General features: G+C 42.2%; 2 protein-coding genes across 6 annotated transcripts in view; one reads left to right on the top strand and one right to left on the bottom strand.

Annotated features, from left to right (window-relative positions):
• The window catches only part of veph1 (ventricular zone expressed PH domain-containing 1), a 65,669-nt gene extending 58,962 nt beyond the window's left edge, over positions 1–6,707 (bottom strand). The window contains exon 1 of one of the 4 annotated variants that reach the window (XM_028962367.1): positions 6,591–6,707. The gene's annotated coding sequence lies outside the window, so the exon portion shown is untranslated. Of the gene's footprint in view, positions 1–1,683; positions 1,766–2,909; positions 3,018–6,555 lie in introns of those variants that run through there. The other 3 variants (XM_028962368.1, XM_028962369.1, XM_028962370.1) reach the window with 3 other exon arrangements.
• Positions 6,708–9,047: 2,340 nt separating this feature from the next.
• On the top strand, positions 9,048–18,072 carry LOC114769148 (lysosomal amino acid transporter 1 homolog). Of its 2 annotated transcripts, XM_028961926.1 has the most exons (9): positions 9,058–9,160; positions 9,245–9,352; positions 9,510–9,869; positions 11,381–11,510; positions 11,880–11,967; positions 13,753–13,862; positions 13,987–14,088; positions 14,565–14,750; positions 16,503–18,072. In XM_028961926.1, the coding sequence occupies exons 3-9, from the start codon at positions 9,523–9,525 to the stop codon at positions 16,608–16,610; spliced, it is 1,071 nt and encodes a 356-aa protein (XP_028817759.1). In that variant the 5' UTR covers positions 9,058–9,160; positions 9,245–9,352; positions 9,510–9,522; the 3' UTR covers positions 16,611–18,072. The 2 variants fall into 2 exon arrangements, with proteins under 2 accessions (XP_028817760.1, XP_028817759.1); XM_028961927.1 differs by lacking the exon at positions 9,245–9,352 and having other exon boundaries at positions 9,048–9,160; positions 9,596–9,869.
• The last annotated feature ends 50 nt before the right edge of the window (positions 18,073–18,122 follow it).

The raw sequence follows: 18,122 nt of genomic DNA, 5'->3' as shown, positions 1-18,122 counted from the left end.
TTATTCACTATATTATGTGTATTAAAACTGTAGCATAACCGTACATTGAATATGTACATAGGGTACACACTCCACTGGTGTCCCTCAAGGCTCAGTACTAGGTCCTCTCCTTTTCTCCCTCTACACAAGATCACTTGGTCGGGTCATTTCCTCATGGAGTATCCTACCACTGATATGCTGACGACACAGAACTCATCTTCTCTTTTCTACATGCTGCTTCCAAAATCTCTGTCTAACTGACATCTCATCTTGGATGGCAGCCCATCACCTCAAACTCAATCCCACCAAAACTGAACTAATATTCATTCCAGCAGATTCTTCACCACATCAGGATCTTGCTATTTACCTGGACAACTCACAGCTCTCTCATTCTACAACAGCCCGCAATCTGGGAGTAACAATAGACAACCAAGTCTCCTTCTCGACTCAGATCAGCAATCTTTCTTGCTCATGTACATTCCTTCTCTACAATTTCAGACAAATCCGTCCTTATCTGTCCACACAGGCCACGCAGATTCTTGTTCAGTACTTAGTAATGTTCCCTCCACTGGCTCCAAGTAGCTGCACGCATCAGATTCAAAATACTGGCCTACAAAGCCAAACATGGAGTAGCACCATCCTACCTCACAGCCCTTATTACACCTCACACTGCACCTCATATACTCCGAGCCTCCAGTACTGCTCGCCTGGTCCCTCCATCTCTGAAGGTAAAAGGAAGACATTCATCTAGACTCTTCTCCGTCTTGGCCCCTCGGTGGTGGAATGAACTTCCCCTCGAGGTCAGAACAGCTCAGTCACTGAGCACCTTCAAACAACAGCTCAAGACCTTCCTCTTTAGAGAATATTTATATCAACTTCTAACCTTCTTATTGTCTGATTTATGTATAGAAACTACAACAGAGTGAATAAAAAGATTGTATTCATAGTTGGGGGTCCTAGTGAACCAGGCCAAATGCCTTAAATGTGAATGTAATGTAAAATGATACCATGAGTTCAGAGGAACCATCCTTGGTCGTGTTTAAGAGGGTGCGGTAAGCATGACTGTCTATCATACACGAACATCAGTGCAATGTAATTGGGCATGGGGGGTGGCACATGCGCCCTCGCACCCGGTGGGCTACAGCTGATTTTAGACCCAACACGGGAAGCGCTGCACTTTGCTCTGAATCTCATTATTTCCTATGGCTTGCGCGGCGGTAGAGCAGGTTGTTAGGGTTTCACTCGGTGCCGCACCAAGCACGCAGTAAGCAGGGTGCACAACTCACCCACTATTCTCCCTTGCATGTACACCGCTGCCAAAGTTGAAACAGGTGGGTTTCAGTCATGGGGTTATAATGACGCGCAAACTCTAAAGGAGGGCAGGAAGTTAAAATGGAGAATATGTTTTTGGATGAAAGCGTTGCAGAGAGCCTGTATTGTATGGATTTAGACCTGGATAGCAATGTGTCTAGATAACGATAAAGAAAACTAATTAATAAAGACGTGACCTGTATCTGGTGAATATGAGTGAGTTTGTTGAATTTTGACCACTGAATGCCATGACACATTTTTCGCACAACCAATAGAATCAAAGCATCGAAGCTGGCAGTGCTTGGTCTTCCCCTTCTAAACACAAAGCAAGAATGGAGGAAGCTGATATTATCAGCGTCTCCGGCGATCTACAACACCACATTTTTGTCTTACCACAGGTTTGGAAAACCACGCCTATTTTCCGTTGAGCCCTGTGTCAATCGCGGCATGTTGCTTGCTGATTTTTGAGAAAAAGTGTAAATCTCATGCCGAGCGCAGTGAACTTTGTTCACTTTGCAGCAGGTGCCTTCGGACAGACAGAGCGTTGCTTGCCCACGCTCTGCCCATTTGGCTGCATTCGCCACTCGCCCAGTCCCGTTCTTGCAATTTCTTCTTCTTTCAATTTCGATATATCCCAGTGGGGAGGTAGCATGGTGGAGCTTGTGGAAAGCCAGCCAGGGGTAAGCCAGCTCGGCAGGGGCAGGCACAGAAGCGGCCGAAGTGAGCCTGGCAGTGGGCTATGCTTGCAGAGCTTGAACTTGGGCAGCGAGGGTAGAGACAGCTGAGCCCAGCTGCCGCAGGGCTTGGTGCCGCCGATGCTGGGCGTCCTGCTGTAGATATTGTTGCTGTAGCTGCAGCAAAGCTCGAAGCTGGCCGAGTGTGTCCTGCACGGAAGATGGCCACTGGAGCTTTATACATGACGCCAACCTCTTTCGGGTCGCCGTCCCCGTGGGTGCCGCCTGCCTCCTGTGGCCGGTGCTGTGGTGGCAGCCATTTTTTATGTATAAAATCTAAGGCATCTTTTTAAAAACTCCACTATATATATATGAAATATACAGTTTTTATTATACATAATGTGTACCACATTTCAGAAATTTGGTTGTAGTAATTGATTGATTCCTCACAGAAAGAACATCTCACGGAAGTTATTTGTGAAAAGTAGCTGAAAACTGTTTAAAAGCCACAGCACACATACCATCCATTGCCCTGTGTGTGCTCACTGTTTCAGAAAGCCCCAAAAGCCTTTAGTATTCAGCTTTTAAACAATCAGTCAGGAACAATTCATCACTGTGTCCCAGCTCAGCAATCTCAGGAATGCAGCCTTCAGGCCCAAGCGAGGCTGTCTGCTGACAGGAAGGTACATGGCCACCTGTACCGACCCACTCACAGCACTCAGGGTACACAGCAAGCCCCCCCGGGTGGGCTAACAGAGGCCTAATGGGGGGAGAGTGAAGGCTCTGTGCTATACACACACACACATACACACACTCAGTCATGTGGAGTACTCGGCTGCGCTCAGAGAACGGGGCAGGGTGAGAGAGGGAGAACACTGACTCTCTTGTGCTGCCATCCCTCCACACCACCTCCGTAACACACACCTGTAATGCACTCATACCTACCTTCGGTCAGAATGTGGAGGGCGGAAGCATCCTCTGAAGTCCCCTTTCTTACTCCTGCTCTGTCGCTCACATGCCCTCCCCACGTCTTTTGTCCTCAGCCACCAATGCCGACCCAGTGTAATAACCCTGCACAATCTCTGTGCAAGCCGTCTCCAAGCCAAGTGGGAGAGTGTTACCCCAGTCTCCCATTCATGGGCACAGTCAAAGAGCGGCTTTGTCCAGGGTGCCGGGGTCTGAGAGCTTACGTGCTATTCAGAAGAGGGTTTACCATAACAATCACAATATTCACCCTGGTCACTAATGAGCCAGATAAATATGGCCAAACCTTGCTCACCCCAAGCGGACAAATAACTATTTGTGGCGTTGCACATCCTGTTCTCACGCTTAACGCACACCAATGCAGGCTTTGTAATAAATGCATACTAAAAACATAGCCTTTTTAATGGCCGAGCCAAGACGGCATTCAATGCAAATATTTCTGCCATAATGAAAATGAATACATAATAAACAGGTCCATTTAGACAGTATTTCTCTCACACATATTCGAATAAGCAGTAGCACATTCACAGTCATCGAACACAGTTTGTTTCTGGAACGGGTATTTTTAACATTTTTCATATTTTTATCAAACGGTTCAAATGTGTGAATGGCTGTTAAAACTACTGATCCAGCTGTTCAAGTTACATCAGTCAGATAGGTCGTGTCACATATCGATGGCCCGAGACACAGGAAACCAAAACCCGTTAAGAGTCATGCATCATGAGAAAGCATCAAGAACACTAGGCAGGTTTAGACTGTGTAACAGGACACATTAAGCACAACACAAGTGAAGCAGTCCTAACGTGCTGCGTCCAACACTGGAAGAAGTGAGCACTGGCTCAACTTAAAAAGACTGAAGAAATCTGTTACAACTAATATTTTAATATTGCCGTAATGCGAATAAACCAGACTAACCTGCTGTAAGTAGCATTAGAGTGAAGTAAAGTAAAAAAAAAAAAACGATTCACTCATAAGCATAAATAAGAATTAAAAGAGCAAACTAATGATTTAACTGCTGTTATGAGAAAAAACACATTAAACAGGCGGCAATAACGATTGGCTTTTTTCAGTGTAAAAAAAAGTGGCTCAACTTTCAGGGGGCAGTGGTAGCCTAGTGGTTAAGGAAGCGGCCCCCTAATCAGAAGGTTGCCGGTTCAAATCTCGATCCGCCAAGGTGCCACTGAGCAAAGTACAGTCCCCACACACTGCTCCCAGGGCGCCTGTCATGACTGCCCACCCAGGGTGATGGGTTAAATGCAGAGGACAAATTTCACTGTGTGCACCGTGTGCTGTGATGCTGTGACAATCACTTCACTTTATTATTTTATTATTAACTTAAACAAATTGAAGTAATCCGCCACACCTAATATTTTAATATTGCCATAATGCGAATAAACCAAAGTAACCTGCTGTTAGTTAGCATTATAGTGAAGTAAAAAAAAAATTCACTCATAAGCATAAATTAGTTTAAAAGAGCAAACTAATATTTTAACTGCTGTAATGTGAAAAATTACGGTTTACTTTTTCCAGTGTAAAAAAGTGAGCTGAAGTAATCTTTCACGCCTAATATTTTAGCACTGACATCATGTAAATAAAGCAGGTTACAGCAGGTTTGATTGGTTCATTTACTTAATGTTAATGCTAAAATATTAGATTGACAAATTATTATTATTTTTTTAATGTTTTGTCAGCGTTCCCTTTTTTTCAGTGCAGCAGGTTCAGGTACCAGATGCTTGTCATTTAAGCACTAACAGGGCTGGGCGATTATACGACCTTTTAACCTCTTTTAACCTCTATTGTGCCATGCCTCGTTCTGCCAGGTAACATCAGATTGGAGTGTTTTTATTACAGTGCTTTGTGTAGAGAGTTTTTATACCTCTTTTACAGCGTAAAGCTTGCAAAGACCCAAATGGCTGAAAATGGAGCGGAGATGGGCAGCAAAAGTCATGGTACAATATGTTAATGAACTGTTCATTAGCTCTGACGTCTTCAGTTTCAGTCTTGCAATGCCATGAAAAACTGTTAAAAATCCAACCGTTCAATATGGGAAAGTATATCGTAATTTTTTTTTTTTTTGCCATATTCTCATACGCTATGAGATGCTGCTATTATGCCACAGTGTACATGTTAATATTTATTAAGTAAACCCCGGTTACCCCGGTCGTGCGGTCAGCTCATAGAACACATCGGTGGTGAGCATGAATGTGGGCACATTTTCCTAAATCAGCATTAAAGCCGAGTTTGTTAATTGGGTCACACCTACTGCAGCACCGTGTCATTACGATTCAGTCGAAGTGTGCAAGCTCGGCAAGATCACAGAAAGCGCACGTTTAAATAAAAATGTAGGATAAGGCGCGGGCTGAACTCGGGGCAGCCGTGTGCTCATTTCTGTCCGGTGCATTATTAATGCAACGCAGCGGCGCAGCCGTATTCCGTACGGGCGGAGATGATGGGATCAGCACCGTCCCGCTTGACAAAGACCGCTTCACCGCCACTCCGCTGTGACCCCAATCCCCTCACCAGCCTGCTCTCTCTCACTCTGTCTTTCAGTCTCCCCCCTTGTGGGGGGACCGCCAAGGTGCCACTGAGCAAAGCACCGTCCCCACACGCTGCTCCCCGGGCTGCCCACTGCTCACCAAGGGTGATGGTTAAATGCAGAGGACACGTTTCACTGTGTGCTGTGCTGCAGTGTATCACAATGACAATCACTTCACTTAACCTTCCACATGAAGAAGCTGAAGATTTTTCTTCCGAGGAGGTTCAGTCATGTGTGCATCATAGCAGAAAAAAAAAAAATATATATATATATACATATAATAAAAAAGAGGGGAGGGAAAGAGCGCAGACACAGAAAAACAAAGGAGGTTCCCTCTCAAAACGGTCTCTTTTGTCCAGCAGACGGTGGCCCTGGTGCCTCTCTTTTAGTCTCCTGCACTCTCTCTCTCTCTCTCTCTCTCATAGACACATAACTACACGCACATCAACCGCGGCCTAATTTGGCACCAGTCATGCATACACAAACTTCTCAAGGCCTTAAAAAAAAGAGTCTGTACTGACATCACTGCTATTTACAGAGGGAGAGGGAGGGAGAGAGAGAGGGAGAGAGAGGGAGGGGGAGAGAGAGAGAGAGAGAGAGAGAGAGAGAGGGAGGGAGAGAGAGGGAGAGAGGGAGGGAGAGAGAGGGAGGGAAAAGAGTTTGTCAACCACCAACCTCACTGCAGACCTTGGCTGAATATTTTGTCTTATCGGCAAACATAGTTAGCTTTAAAAGGATGCATTTTGTATTGAATAATATTACATAACGAACCGTCCATACAAAATATATATTTAAATAATGGGTGACAATTACCTTTGCCAATTATTTCCGGCAAAAGGAGGTACTTATTGTCGCATGATTATTAATACTGTTAATAATTATAAATTGCAGTTGACTGAAGGAGTGGACACTGGCTCACTTCCAGGGCATTTCCTTCTATCCCGGAGCGGCGGGGGGCAACTTCAAACCCGCAACCTCGCAGTAAAAACCCCAGAACCCCGGGTTCCTCCTCTTCACACACCTCGGACGGCCGGGTGCGGGACGCACGCACGCACGCACGCTCGCACGCACCTGTTTACGTCAGGCCGCCGTCGACGCGCACTCACCGTCGGCCGGACTCCGCGGGAGCGGGCTCCTCCGTGCAGGGTCGCGGAGCGCGCGAAACGGACACGGCGGCGCGCGGCGCGGGGAGCGCGGCTCCGGCTCGTCCCGCGGCGCGCCCCCCAGCGGCGGAGCGGCGGAGCAACAGGTTCGTTCTTTCGTTAATTTTCTATCATTCATTTATTCGTTCGTTTTTTATTTTCTATCGTTCATTTATTCGTTCGTTTATTTTCTACCATTCATTTTCGTTCCTGTAATGCCATGTTCTGTGTGTTAATTGTCCGTCGGTAACCACTGGGGGGCAGTAGTGGCCCAGCGGTTAAGGAAGCGGCCCCCGTAATCAGAAGGTTGCCAGTTCGAATCCGGATTGGTGCCACCGAGATGCCACTGAGCAAAGCACCGTCCCCACACACTGCTCCCCTGTCATGGCTGCCCACTGCTCACCAAGGGTGCTGGTTTAAAGCAGAGGACACATTTCGTTGTGTCACCGTATGCTGTGCTGCAGTGTTTCACAATTACTTCATTTTCACTTTAAGTACTGATATTTGTGTCATATCGTGTCAGGCAGCCTTCGATATTGTATATAAAAAGTTTTTTTTTAAATTATGTAGACGAGAGGAAATTGAACTTAATTAAGTCGGGTGTCTTGAACAGAGGCGCCCTACTTGCAGAACAAACATTTACGTCATGCAGTTCACATGGTGAACGGAAATGTAGAAAATTCACTAACACAGCTGGTGAAGCCGTAACACTCGACTACAAGAAGACACGCCACACACGGCATTTCTAACGCTTAGGAATTATGATCTTCACCGCACATAAATTGAACAGAGGAACGCTCCAATTACCGTAACTCCTGAACCATTTGCGCAATAAAGAAATCCAACGGTTTCTGAAAGCAGAGCAGCAACGTTTTCCAGTGATTTTAGTGTCATTACGGTAGTTTATCGCACGGCCTCACTGCAGCCCCGGGAATACGAAGGTTGGCTCCCGGGAAAGAAAGTGAGTGAGTGAGACGGAGCCCTGCAGAATAATGATTCAATCGGACAGGTTGCTGTGTTATCTCGACTTTTTCTCTTTGCGTGCTTTTAATTCAAACGTGATGCCAAGGTCTGTCACTCGCAGCTGATCAGCACATCGTTCAGTGGCTTGGAGGCCAGAGGCAGACCTGGATGATGCTGTCACTCCTTCTCCAAGGTTCAGACCAAAAATAACTCACGGTGATCAAGAATGCTGCAAAAAATTGAGAAAGGTCCAATCTGTGAAGAGAATTGTCAGAAGTGCAATGTCTGCTTACAACTTGAGGAACTGCTTTTTAGAGTTCCATCAGGAGCCAAAACCCCTGGACTTGCTTATTTAAAAAAGAGATTCCAAAAAGTAACTACAGGACCAGTCTTCAAATGCTCATAATTTTTCAGTCTTTTATTGTTCATAGTTTATATTGAACCTTCAAAATATTTTATTCATGTACATTCTGAGTGTCTTATTTTGTGTTTTTCTGTTATTACACCCAGTTATGACACTTGTAGCAAACAGTAAAGCAAACACGTCAACCCGTTGAAAGAAGAAGTAGACCTGAAAAAAGGGACAAAGGCATATACTCACAGCAGGTTTATGACACATTTACAGCTAAAACAAAAAATTAAGCCCTTGCGATCTGTTTAGAACTATAGAGTTTAAAGAGTTAAAGACCCCCCAATGAGCCCCCAATATAATATAATATAATAAATCTCACTCCAAGCAAGCTTCAAAACTTCAGATCCCTGCAAGACTACATTCTGAACCAGAGCATACGTTTCATATATCTAAAAATAAAGTAGATTACAGGTTGTTGCATATCAGACACCCTTTTTCAGAGCGACTTACAATCAGTAGTTACAGGGACAGTCCCCCTTGAGACACTCAGGGTTAAATGTCTTGCTCGGGGACACAAGTGGGGCTTGAACCTGGGTCTTCTGGTTCATAGGTAAGTGGGTGACCCACTAGGATTGTGGAAAGGGATTCATCCTGAATAATGTTAAACAAAATTGGTTTTGTACCATTTATTTTTTATTTACCGGTAAAAATAAAAATATAGAAAACATGAATGATGACTTCTAACATAAAATATTAAAGAACTGAATCTGATCCATGTTTACCATGTATTATGCTTCTAATATTCAGAACCTACATTCAAAGATAAATGAGATGAAGGCGTCTTTAAAAGACCCCTGACGTACGACAACGTTTGTTGCCAGATCAAGATTAACCCCCCCAAAATGCAGCCGGTTGCTATAAAAAAAAAACAACAACAAGTAATGTAATGCTAAATATATACATATTTTATTCAATGTATTTGGGATTTTAATCTACATGAGTAGTCAGTCTATATGACTAGTCAAAAGTCAGAAGAATCTGATTTATTTTGGACATTAAATATTTTTTACAAGACCTGGCAACGACGGGCTGCTCCTTCTTCTACTTCCGGATGTGTTGCGACGTGAAGCTGTGGTCGTGATCCTGAATAAAAACCGCTGCAAATGTCAGGCTACTTTTGCCCAACCATGCCAAGGACCTGTGAAGTAGTCGTGTTTTGGTAAGAGACGGTGAAATATCCTGGTTAATTTTGTTACTGAAGTCAGGTGCTCGCGTGAACGCTTTTATTCTACTTCCTACATAGATATAAAAATGGGGGAGCACTGGGATTCAAAAGAAAAAACTCCCCTTAAAAAACATCATAACCAATTTTTTGGGACAACTGGATAATATTGGAATCACCTGCATTGAGGTGTGTGATTGTTCTACTAAAGCTTGCCGTTTAATCGGAGCCATTGACAGTAATGGGCAAAATGGGAATTTCAAACATCATAATCTAAATTCCGACTTTTTCAGTTTTGCATAACAATGTTTTTTTTTTTTTCTTCTACACATATTCATTCTTAAAGACTGTGGAATTTAATGGAGAACCATGTGGAATTTAAAAAAAGCTCAATCCCTTTCCATGAAGCCGCTTGTTTGTCTGACCCCGCAGCCCTGTCAGATGACCCCTGCATTGTCTGGGTTGGAGGTGTGAGGAGGGCCGTCAGTGCGGCTGAGCTGGGGTCCATGGCTCACGTGCGATACCCAGGAAAGCTCTCCGTTGACGTGGCCGCCAACTTGTCTGCGACTCCCGACGGACCCCTGTGCGCCAATGGGACACAGTGGATCCTTTATTTGTTAGAGGAATGCGCCGACGACATCTGGGAGCACTGGAGCGTCGTCATTGGCCTCATCTCAATGCTCTGTTTCTTGCTGTCAACATTGCCGTAAGTTTATTTTTTAAATTCATCATCACCAGTTGCCAACTCAGGGATTTTTTTTTCTTTGCTGAAATGTTTCTAAAAGCAATCAGAATTATACATTGCTGCAATTTAATATGTTATGTACAGTTAATCACCTTACGCAACACGTTGCCCACAGGAATGATGATGTCGCCTTATTTCCAATTCGCCGGTATGCAATATGCTGTATTATATACACACACACACACAGTACAGGCCAAAAGTTTGGACACACCTTCTCATTCAATATGTTTTCTTAATTTTCATGACCAGTTACATTGGTAGATTCTCACTGAAGGCATCAAAACTATGAATGAACACATGTGGAGTTATGTACTTAACAAAAAGTGGAGATCTGGCCTCCACAGTCACCGGATCTGAACCCAATTGAGATGGTTTGGCGTGAGCTGCACCGCAGAGTGAAGGCAAAGGGGCCAACAAGTGCTAAACACCTCTGGGAACTCCTTCAAGACTGTTGGAAAAGCATTTCAGGTGACGACCTCTTGAAGCTCATTGAGAGAATGGTGGCTATTTTGAAGAAACTAGAATATAAGACATGATTTCAGTTATTTCACCTTTTTTTGTTAAGTACATAACTCCACATGTGTTCATTCATAGTTTTGATGCCTTTAGTGAGAATCTACCAATGTAAATGGTCATGAAAATAAAGAAAACTCATTGAATGAGAAGGTGTGTCCAAACTTTTGGCCTGGACTGTGTATAGTAAATATTTTATTATATCTTTCCTTGTTTCAACACTGAAGACATTATTTTGATAGTGTAAAGGTATCAGTGTACACCTTGTATAAGAATGTACGTTTACTGTACCCAGAAAATAACTAAACACATAGCCAGTAATGTCTAAAATGCTGGCAACAAAAGTGAGTACACCCCTAAGTGAAAATGTCCAACTTGTACCCAAAAGTGTCAGTATTCTGTGTGACCACCATTATTATCCGGCACTGCTTTAACTCTCCTGGACATGGGAGTTCACTAGAGCCTCACAGGTTACCTCTGCACCCTGGTTTGGAGACACACTCGACCAGTCCAACACCTTATTGGAGGCGTGTTTAGGGTTATCATTCAAATTCAAATTTTATTTGTCACATACATAGTCACATGTCATACAAAGACACACATGTCTTTGTTCTCCACACCTGGTTGACACCGAACACACTTGATACCATCTGAACCAAAGAAGTGGATCTTGGCCTCATCAGACCACAGGACATGGTTCCAGTAATCGATGTCCACTGAATACTTCATATCTTCAGAGAAAACAAAAATATTTACAACCATGTGGGCGCTGGGCTCACTATTGTGACATTACGTTAAAACACTTTAGTAAATCATTAAATGTTCCTCACTTATTTAATATGTCAATATTAATTAATTGATTAATTGCTGTCGGTTGTTATGGCGTCGTCTGACCCATATGTATAAAAAAAAAAATGAAATTGAAGCATGGAACAAGTGGCTTCTTTTGTGTTCCACAGGCAAGTCTACGAAGCCTACAAGAACGGCAAGGTTGAGGAGGCAGTGTCTATTGGATTCCTGGTCCTTCTTTTAAGCGGTGATTTGAGTAATCTGGCTGGATGCTATTTAACCAAACAGCTTCCCATTCAGGTATTAAACCAACCCGATTGCATTCTTCTGTTTTTTTATTTATTTTTTATTCTTTACTTTTCAGTCAGGCTGCACCTCGTTTTGGTATGTTCTAGACCGTTTCAGCAGATCCGCCTGTCACTCACAACAGGTAGTAAAGCATTGTTACTCCAGGACCCTGCTGGATTCTCTCTGATGGTCTTTTGACTCATGCTAGCACGCATGAAGCTGAAACAGGTTCTGCCAGTTGTGGCGTTAGGTTTGCCCTTCATTTGGGTCACTTTGTCGTGCAAAACGACGCATTGTGTTCTTGCACTAAACCATTTTTCTCTTTCTTTTCTCTTTCTCTCTTGTTTTTTTTTTTTTTTTTTTTTTTTTTTTTTTTTGAAGATTGTCACAGCAGTGTTCTACATTTACACAGACTCCATTCTGATCTCCCAGTTCCTTTACTATAAGATAAAGAACAGCTCGACGCAGAGTAAGCCCTTTTCCTGCTCTTTCACAGTCTCTCACTAAAATGACTTGTAATGAGATGTCATTTCTTCTGTTTGGGTTTGTACAAATTGTATAATTTCCATGGCAGCAGCAGCAACATTAGTTTTTTTTTTTTTTTTTTGGATTGGGGTGCATGATGTAGCTAAGGGGTGTGTTATGTTTTTTTTTATTCCATTTATTCATAAGCCTAATGAGTCAATCTACTCGTTAAAGCAGCATAGACGCAGCGTAAAACAGGTCATATGGCTTTTAAGCTCTCGCAGACCACATAAAACCATTTTCACCTTGCTTCATGCCCAGCTTAGTTCACATTTACATGACTTTAACTTGATTTCTTTTTTTGGCTTTCTGTAATCAGAGTATCTTAATGTGGTTACAGAAAACCGATCTCACCAGTAAGAGCTGAGTAGCAGCTTGTAAGATGTGCAAACATGAAGCAAAAAAAAAAAAACCTGCTCCACTGTTAGTCTTTGTCAACAACCCTAGTAGACATACTGGTACAGGGGTGGGCAAACTACGGCCCGTGGGCCACATCCGGCCCGTTGGTCTGTTTACTCCGGCCCTCTGGAGATTGGTATAGAATTGCCAAAATAATGTCAAAATTGTGACTTCTCTCATTTGAGCGCGTCCTGTAATGCCTGGCGTTCCACCAGGTGGCGCATTAGGCTCGGATGGAGCTGAAGATCTTTGCCCCGAAACCCGACGGCAAATGAGCATTCAGCAGATGCGTTTCGACCAGCGAGAAAGATGCTAAAATGGTGAGGAGGTGCGGAGTTGAAACGGATGTTTTGGTTGCGCCGGCAACTAAAACAATGTCTGGGGTGTGGGACGACATTATGATAAATGTATAGACCACATATTTTTGGCAAAGTAAAAGAGCTGTGTGCATGCACACATTTGAACAATGTCGCTCATTCTGGCTGGAATGAGAGCTTTTTATTTGTACAAGCTGGTAGGTCATCGGTACAACACGCCCATTTTTTTACTTACTTACTCTCTGGCACCACGCGATGGAGGCTGCGCCCATCCACCCACCTCCACTAACTGCGTTTAACCCCCCATGTAACACACATCTCAACTGTTTACATCCAACCCCCTAGTTTCCTTTTCCTTCTTAATCTAGCAAGCCTTTCTCTGAAGTGAAGGCTGATAAGCAACACAGTTCCCACCAAAAGTGAATGTCAGTATTAACACTGTAATGCCTTTTTTATGTTTATGTCTGATATGGATGCATCTGGCTCGGCCCGTTTGACAAATTTCAAGTCAATGTGGCCCCCGAGATTAAAAATTTGCCCACCCCTGTACTAGTCCCAAGACTGGTAGTCAAACTACCATCCAGTTGCAATAGCCTAATCTGGCCACAAGATGTCACTGAAGTGCAATAAACAAATCTAATCAGGAAATGCGCACTCAGTGCCATTCAAATTTTTGTTCATTTTAGCTGCTTATCTTTCTTATCTTGACTCTGTTGTTGAGCATATACAATTAATAAAGGGTGCATTAACATCAAAAAGATTTTCATGCTTTTCCAATTGCAGCGATGCTTAATGACTTGGTGGGGGAAAAATAAGAAAATGTTTTTTCCTATTCTATTCAGGTCGAAATCTAGAAATATAAAAAATATTGCAGCTTTTAGCCAACTTTATAAAAATATTGCAGCTTTTGAGTGCTTTACCATACTGGAGACTAACAACCACTTATTTTTAATAAGCCCTTTGTACCTGTCTGTGTGTTCAGGAGTAAATGTGGGATTTTTCTTTTTCCCCAGAGAAACCCTTCCTAAAATGGATGTGCATCCTTTGGTTTGGCGCCACCTCTGTTTTCTGCTTGCTTCTGCTCAAACTGTTAGATATAAAGAGCACGACTCCTAGTGTACAGGTGACTAATATGCACACAAATCGAAGCACATAAAGATTGAAATTCTGCCATGAACTCTATTGTGCTAATATGCAGTTTCAGCTTTCAGTTTTTTTATCAATTAGTCTTGTACAAACTTCCTCAGGTGCAGAGTGTGTCTGGCAGCTTGGTGACATCTGGATATGCTTGCGGCTACCTGTCTTCCATGTTCTACCTCTCTTCTCGCATTCCTCAGATATACAAAAATGTACGTGGGTTGCCAGGTTCTGAAAGAGCTGTTCGATATGGTTGGATAATTTTTTTGTTATTGCATATTTCTTTGTTTAAATACACGAAAGCAATATTAGGAACTGTTAAATACTCCTGTCTGGCCATAAAAGCATCAATTTCTGTTTCAATGCTTTGGTAATGATAATATAGATTTTGGGCAAAATATGTTGGTTATTTGGATGAAAATAGAGTTTCATGGTCACCAAGAGGAACAGGTCACTTAATGTGGAACAGAAGTGTAAGACAATGAACTTCTGTGAATACTAATGGACTCCAGGGAAGAGTCCCCTGTGGAGTTGTGTCCCCACAGAAAGATTTTTTTTTTTTTTTTTTTTCCCCTACGGTTCAAATGGAAAGTCTGATAGGTAGATGTTGTTTGATTTGATTTGTCATTTTGATTCGAATGTCTACTGATTTCAAGACTCAGTGATTCTTCTTTTGTTTCACATCCAGTTTAAGAGACAGTCAACTGAGGGCACGTCCTACATGCTGTTTGCTCTTGCCATGATGGGCAACGGCACCTACGGACTGAGTGTGATTGTTATGCTCCCTGCCCTGAAGCAGTCCAAAAGCAGCTTCCTCCTCAACCATCTGGCCTGGCTATTGGGGAGCCTGGGAGTCCTTGTTCTTGACTTTTTTGTATCCTTTTTTAATATATATATATAAACTGGAGAACTTCAGGGTTCAGGGTATTCAGGTTGTATATATATCCTGGGAAAGATATATATATATATATATATATATAAAGAAGGGAACACAAAAATAAGACATCCTAGATCTGAATGAATGAAATACACTTATTAAATACTTTTTTACCTAGTTGAATGTGCTGACAACAAAATCACACAAAAATTATGAATGAAAATCTAATTTATTATCCTATGGAGGTCTGCATTTAGTCACACTCAAAATTAAAGTGGGGAAAAACCCAGGGCCAACTGCACCAGCATATGGTCTCACAAGGGTTCTGGGGATCTCGTCTCGGTACCTAATGGCAGTCAGGCTACTTCTGGTGAGCACATGGAGGTCTGTTCCTGATGTACTGGCCTGTCTCCTTGTAGCGCCTCCATGCTCTGGACGCTACGCTGACAGACACAGCAAACCTTCTTGCCACAGCTCGCATTGATGTTCCATCCTGGATGAGCTGCTCTACCTGAGCCACTTGTGTGGGTTGTAGACTCTGTCTCATCCTACCACTATGATAAAGTGAATTATTTTTTTTATAATTAATACGAAAAAAAAAATGCACATCCATATACCTGATTATTTGGAAAAAATAATTATAGTCATGGCAAGTCCATATACAGTCGTATTTTTTGTATAGATTTGTTAAGAACTATTGACAATGAACTGAGAATCTGTGCCTTTCCTATGTGGTGGGGGTGAGAAGACCGATGCTCTAGTCTGTAACATGATTAACGTTATTTGTCAAACACAACATTTCGTAACATACAAGATGATAAAATAAAATTTTACTTGTTATTAGTCACACTGGCCTAGCGGTGGTGGCCTAGCAGTTAAGGAAGCGGCCCGGTACTCAGAAGGTTGCTGGTTCAAATCCCGATCCGCCGAGGTGCCACTGAGCAAAGCACCGTCCCCACACACTGTTCCCCACGGGCGCCTGTCATTGCTGCCCACCCATCACTCAGGGTGATGGGTTAAATGCAGAGGACAAATTTCACTGTGTGCACCGTGTGCTGTGCTGCTGTGTATCACATGTGACAATCACTTCACTTTCTTTCACACGCGGTTCAAACATCCGGCATTTTCGCTCGTACAATCAGAGACGCGTGGATGAATGAGCTTGGAATTAGACCTGTAATTCTTGGCTCAAGAGTATGACGTGCCCCCTAGGCCAGATATGAAGAAAAGATCATACATACACAACTTTTCCTCACGCATCTACATACAAAGCTTCTTCAAATGTGTATTGTGCACGGACTAGTATGTAGTATGTAGTATATATGGGAGGAAAAAGTGCAGAGCCCACTATAGAAATGTTAATATCTCAGACGATCATTTTAATGTAATCGTTGCAGCCTAAATCGTGATTGTGATTAAAATTCAATTCAATCGTGCAGCCCTAGCATGCATGCAAGCTACACTCTCTGCACTGTTTGTACAATTTCCACCTACCACAGCTAACCTTCCTCCAGGGATTGCCTCGCTGATTGATTATGTTCTAATTAGAGTGCTATATCATTAGCACACTTCATCAGCATGTAGTTGTGCCGTGCTTTGCATTAACACTCTGGTTTAGCAAGCATTTTAGCGGACACATTAGCTGCATATAGAACATCAAGGCAATGGGTGGAGCTGAATATATCAGATGACTACTAACATGTTAGTCTCCTTTCTCGTCAATTGTTTTCCTCAACAACTGTAACCTAGGTAACTGCTCAGTTCATCATGTACAGGAAGAACAAGTCCAGTAAGGCAGAGCATCGTCTGAACGTTCCAGAGTTTGAACCCCTTTTGGATGAGGAAGAGGAGGTGTGAAATGGTTTAGCAGAAAGCGAGATGCAAACCTATCAAGGACAACAGTTTACCTATAATGTTTATCCGTTTTAAGGCAGGACTGAGCCTCCAACTCACACTTTCAAGCTGTTACATTTTTTTGTGTTTCATTTGCATACTTTGCATACTTTATGTGATGTATTGAATATTTGTCACTAAATCATTCAAAATAAGGTCTCGCTGTAATATGCACATAAATACATGTCACATACAAAATTGTTTTAGCTGTGAAGTTAAATTATTGACATTGCTTGACATCTAATTATTATTATAATAATAATTATTCTTATTATTACTAAGATTCACAAATACTTCATTCCTAGTGTCTTGTCACCTCAATCCCAAGCCTTATTCCACCCACGTCACCATATTTATTGATGATTCAAGTATAAAACCAAGCGGTTTGTTTCTCTGTTATTTTGTCCATTCTGTTGTGGTTCTCATTAGATTCTATTTGTTATGAATTTACCTACTTCTCATCATTTTTCTCAGATGTCCTGCACTGTTTACTTATATATTTTACTTATAGCTACATTGGGAATGCATGATCCAGGTCTTGTTCCAGGTAACTATTAGGTTTTTGGGGAATAGATAAAATCTGCATTTTATATCTAAAACCGTTTTTTTTTCTTCTAATTTTGTCAGTGAGACATAGACATGTGACAGTCATAGACATCTTAGTTACTGTCTGGCCCTTTACAACTGGAATTCTTTGTCACAACACATGATAACCAGCAATCAGAAGCTGATAGACATCTGTAGGCTACTGTCAGAACTTTTATTAGCATCATAAATGGACCGACATAATTGTGCCAGAGGGGGAAGACAAGGAAAATCCATTTTCACTGCTTGTGGACTGTATTAAGAAAAAAGACCAGAGGCTAGTTTCACTGAAGCTGGTCTTGTGTGCTCCATAGCTGGAGACAAATCTAAAAAATGCAGCCAGACAAGTCCCTGCGGACTGAAAAAAAAAAAAAAAAAACTAAACATGGAATGTAATCTGTCTGTTCTCAGGGTTCCTTTTGTTTCTTTGCAAATGAGTGTCAATGAAAATCAGGCTTAATATAGGCATCTTTCGCAAACCTTTATAACAATTTAGTTACATCCTACTAGACATGAACAACATGACACGAACAATTAAAGTTGCCTGGTGCATTATTAATTATCACTTCTAAACAGAAATTACGGTTTTGCGTTTTGCCTGGTCTTATTTTATCGTTTTAACCAACAATTAGCAGAAGCTCTTTGTTGTGTGTCGTTCTTAGTCTTTTCCTTTGAACTTGTATTGCAATGAAATGTTTTGTTTTGTTTACTTCAATTGTGCTTTTAATAATGTTTTCCATATTTCGTGAATATTTGTGTTCTATTAATTACCTAGCAAACGGCCACTGTGGTATGTTTCTACTTTTTGTAAGTGCAATAAATGCCCCAGAGATTTTCGTGATATTTGTTGCTATATTCAGTCAAATGCCGAAAATGCATGTACATGAACTC

This window comes from Denticeps clupeoides, chromosome 19 (genome assembly GCF_900700375.1).
Source record: "Denticeps clupeoides chromosome 19, fDenClu1.1, whole genome shotgun sequence".
NCBI lineage: Eukaryota > Metazoa > Chordata > Actinopteri > Clupeiformes > Denticipitidae > Denticeps > Denticeps clupeoides.
The sequence above is the reverse complement of the archived record's forward strand: the minus strand, read 5'-3'. Positions and strand labels throughout refer to the sequence as shown.

What these genes read in the sequence shown, in the direction of transcription:
- LOC114769148 (XM_028961926.1), top strand. Translation starts at nt 9,523, where the DNA reads ATGGAGAACCATGTGGAATTTAAAAAAAGCTCAATCCCTTTCCATGAA. An exon ending in TTCTTGCTGTCAACATTGCC is followed by an intron (nt 9,870 to 11,380) that starts GTAAGTTTATTT and finishes TGTGTTCCACAG; the next exon opens with GCAAGTCTACGAAGCCTACA. An exon ending in TTCCTCAGATATACAAAAAT is followed by an intron (nt 14,089 to 14,564) that starts GTACGTGGGTTG and finishes TTTCACATCCAG; the next exon opens with TTTAAGAGACAGTCAACTGA.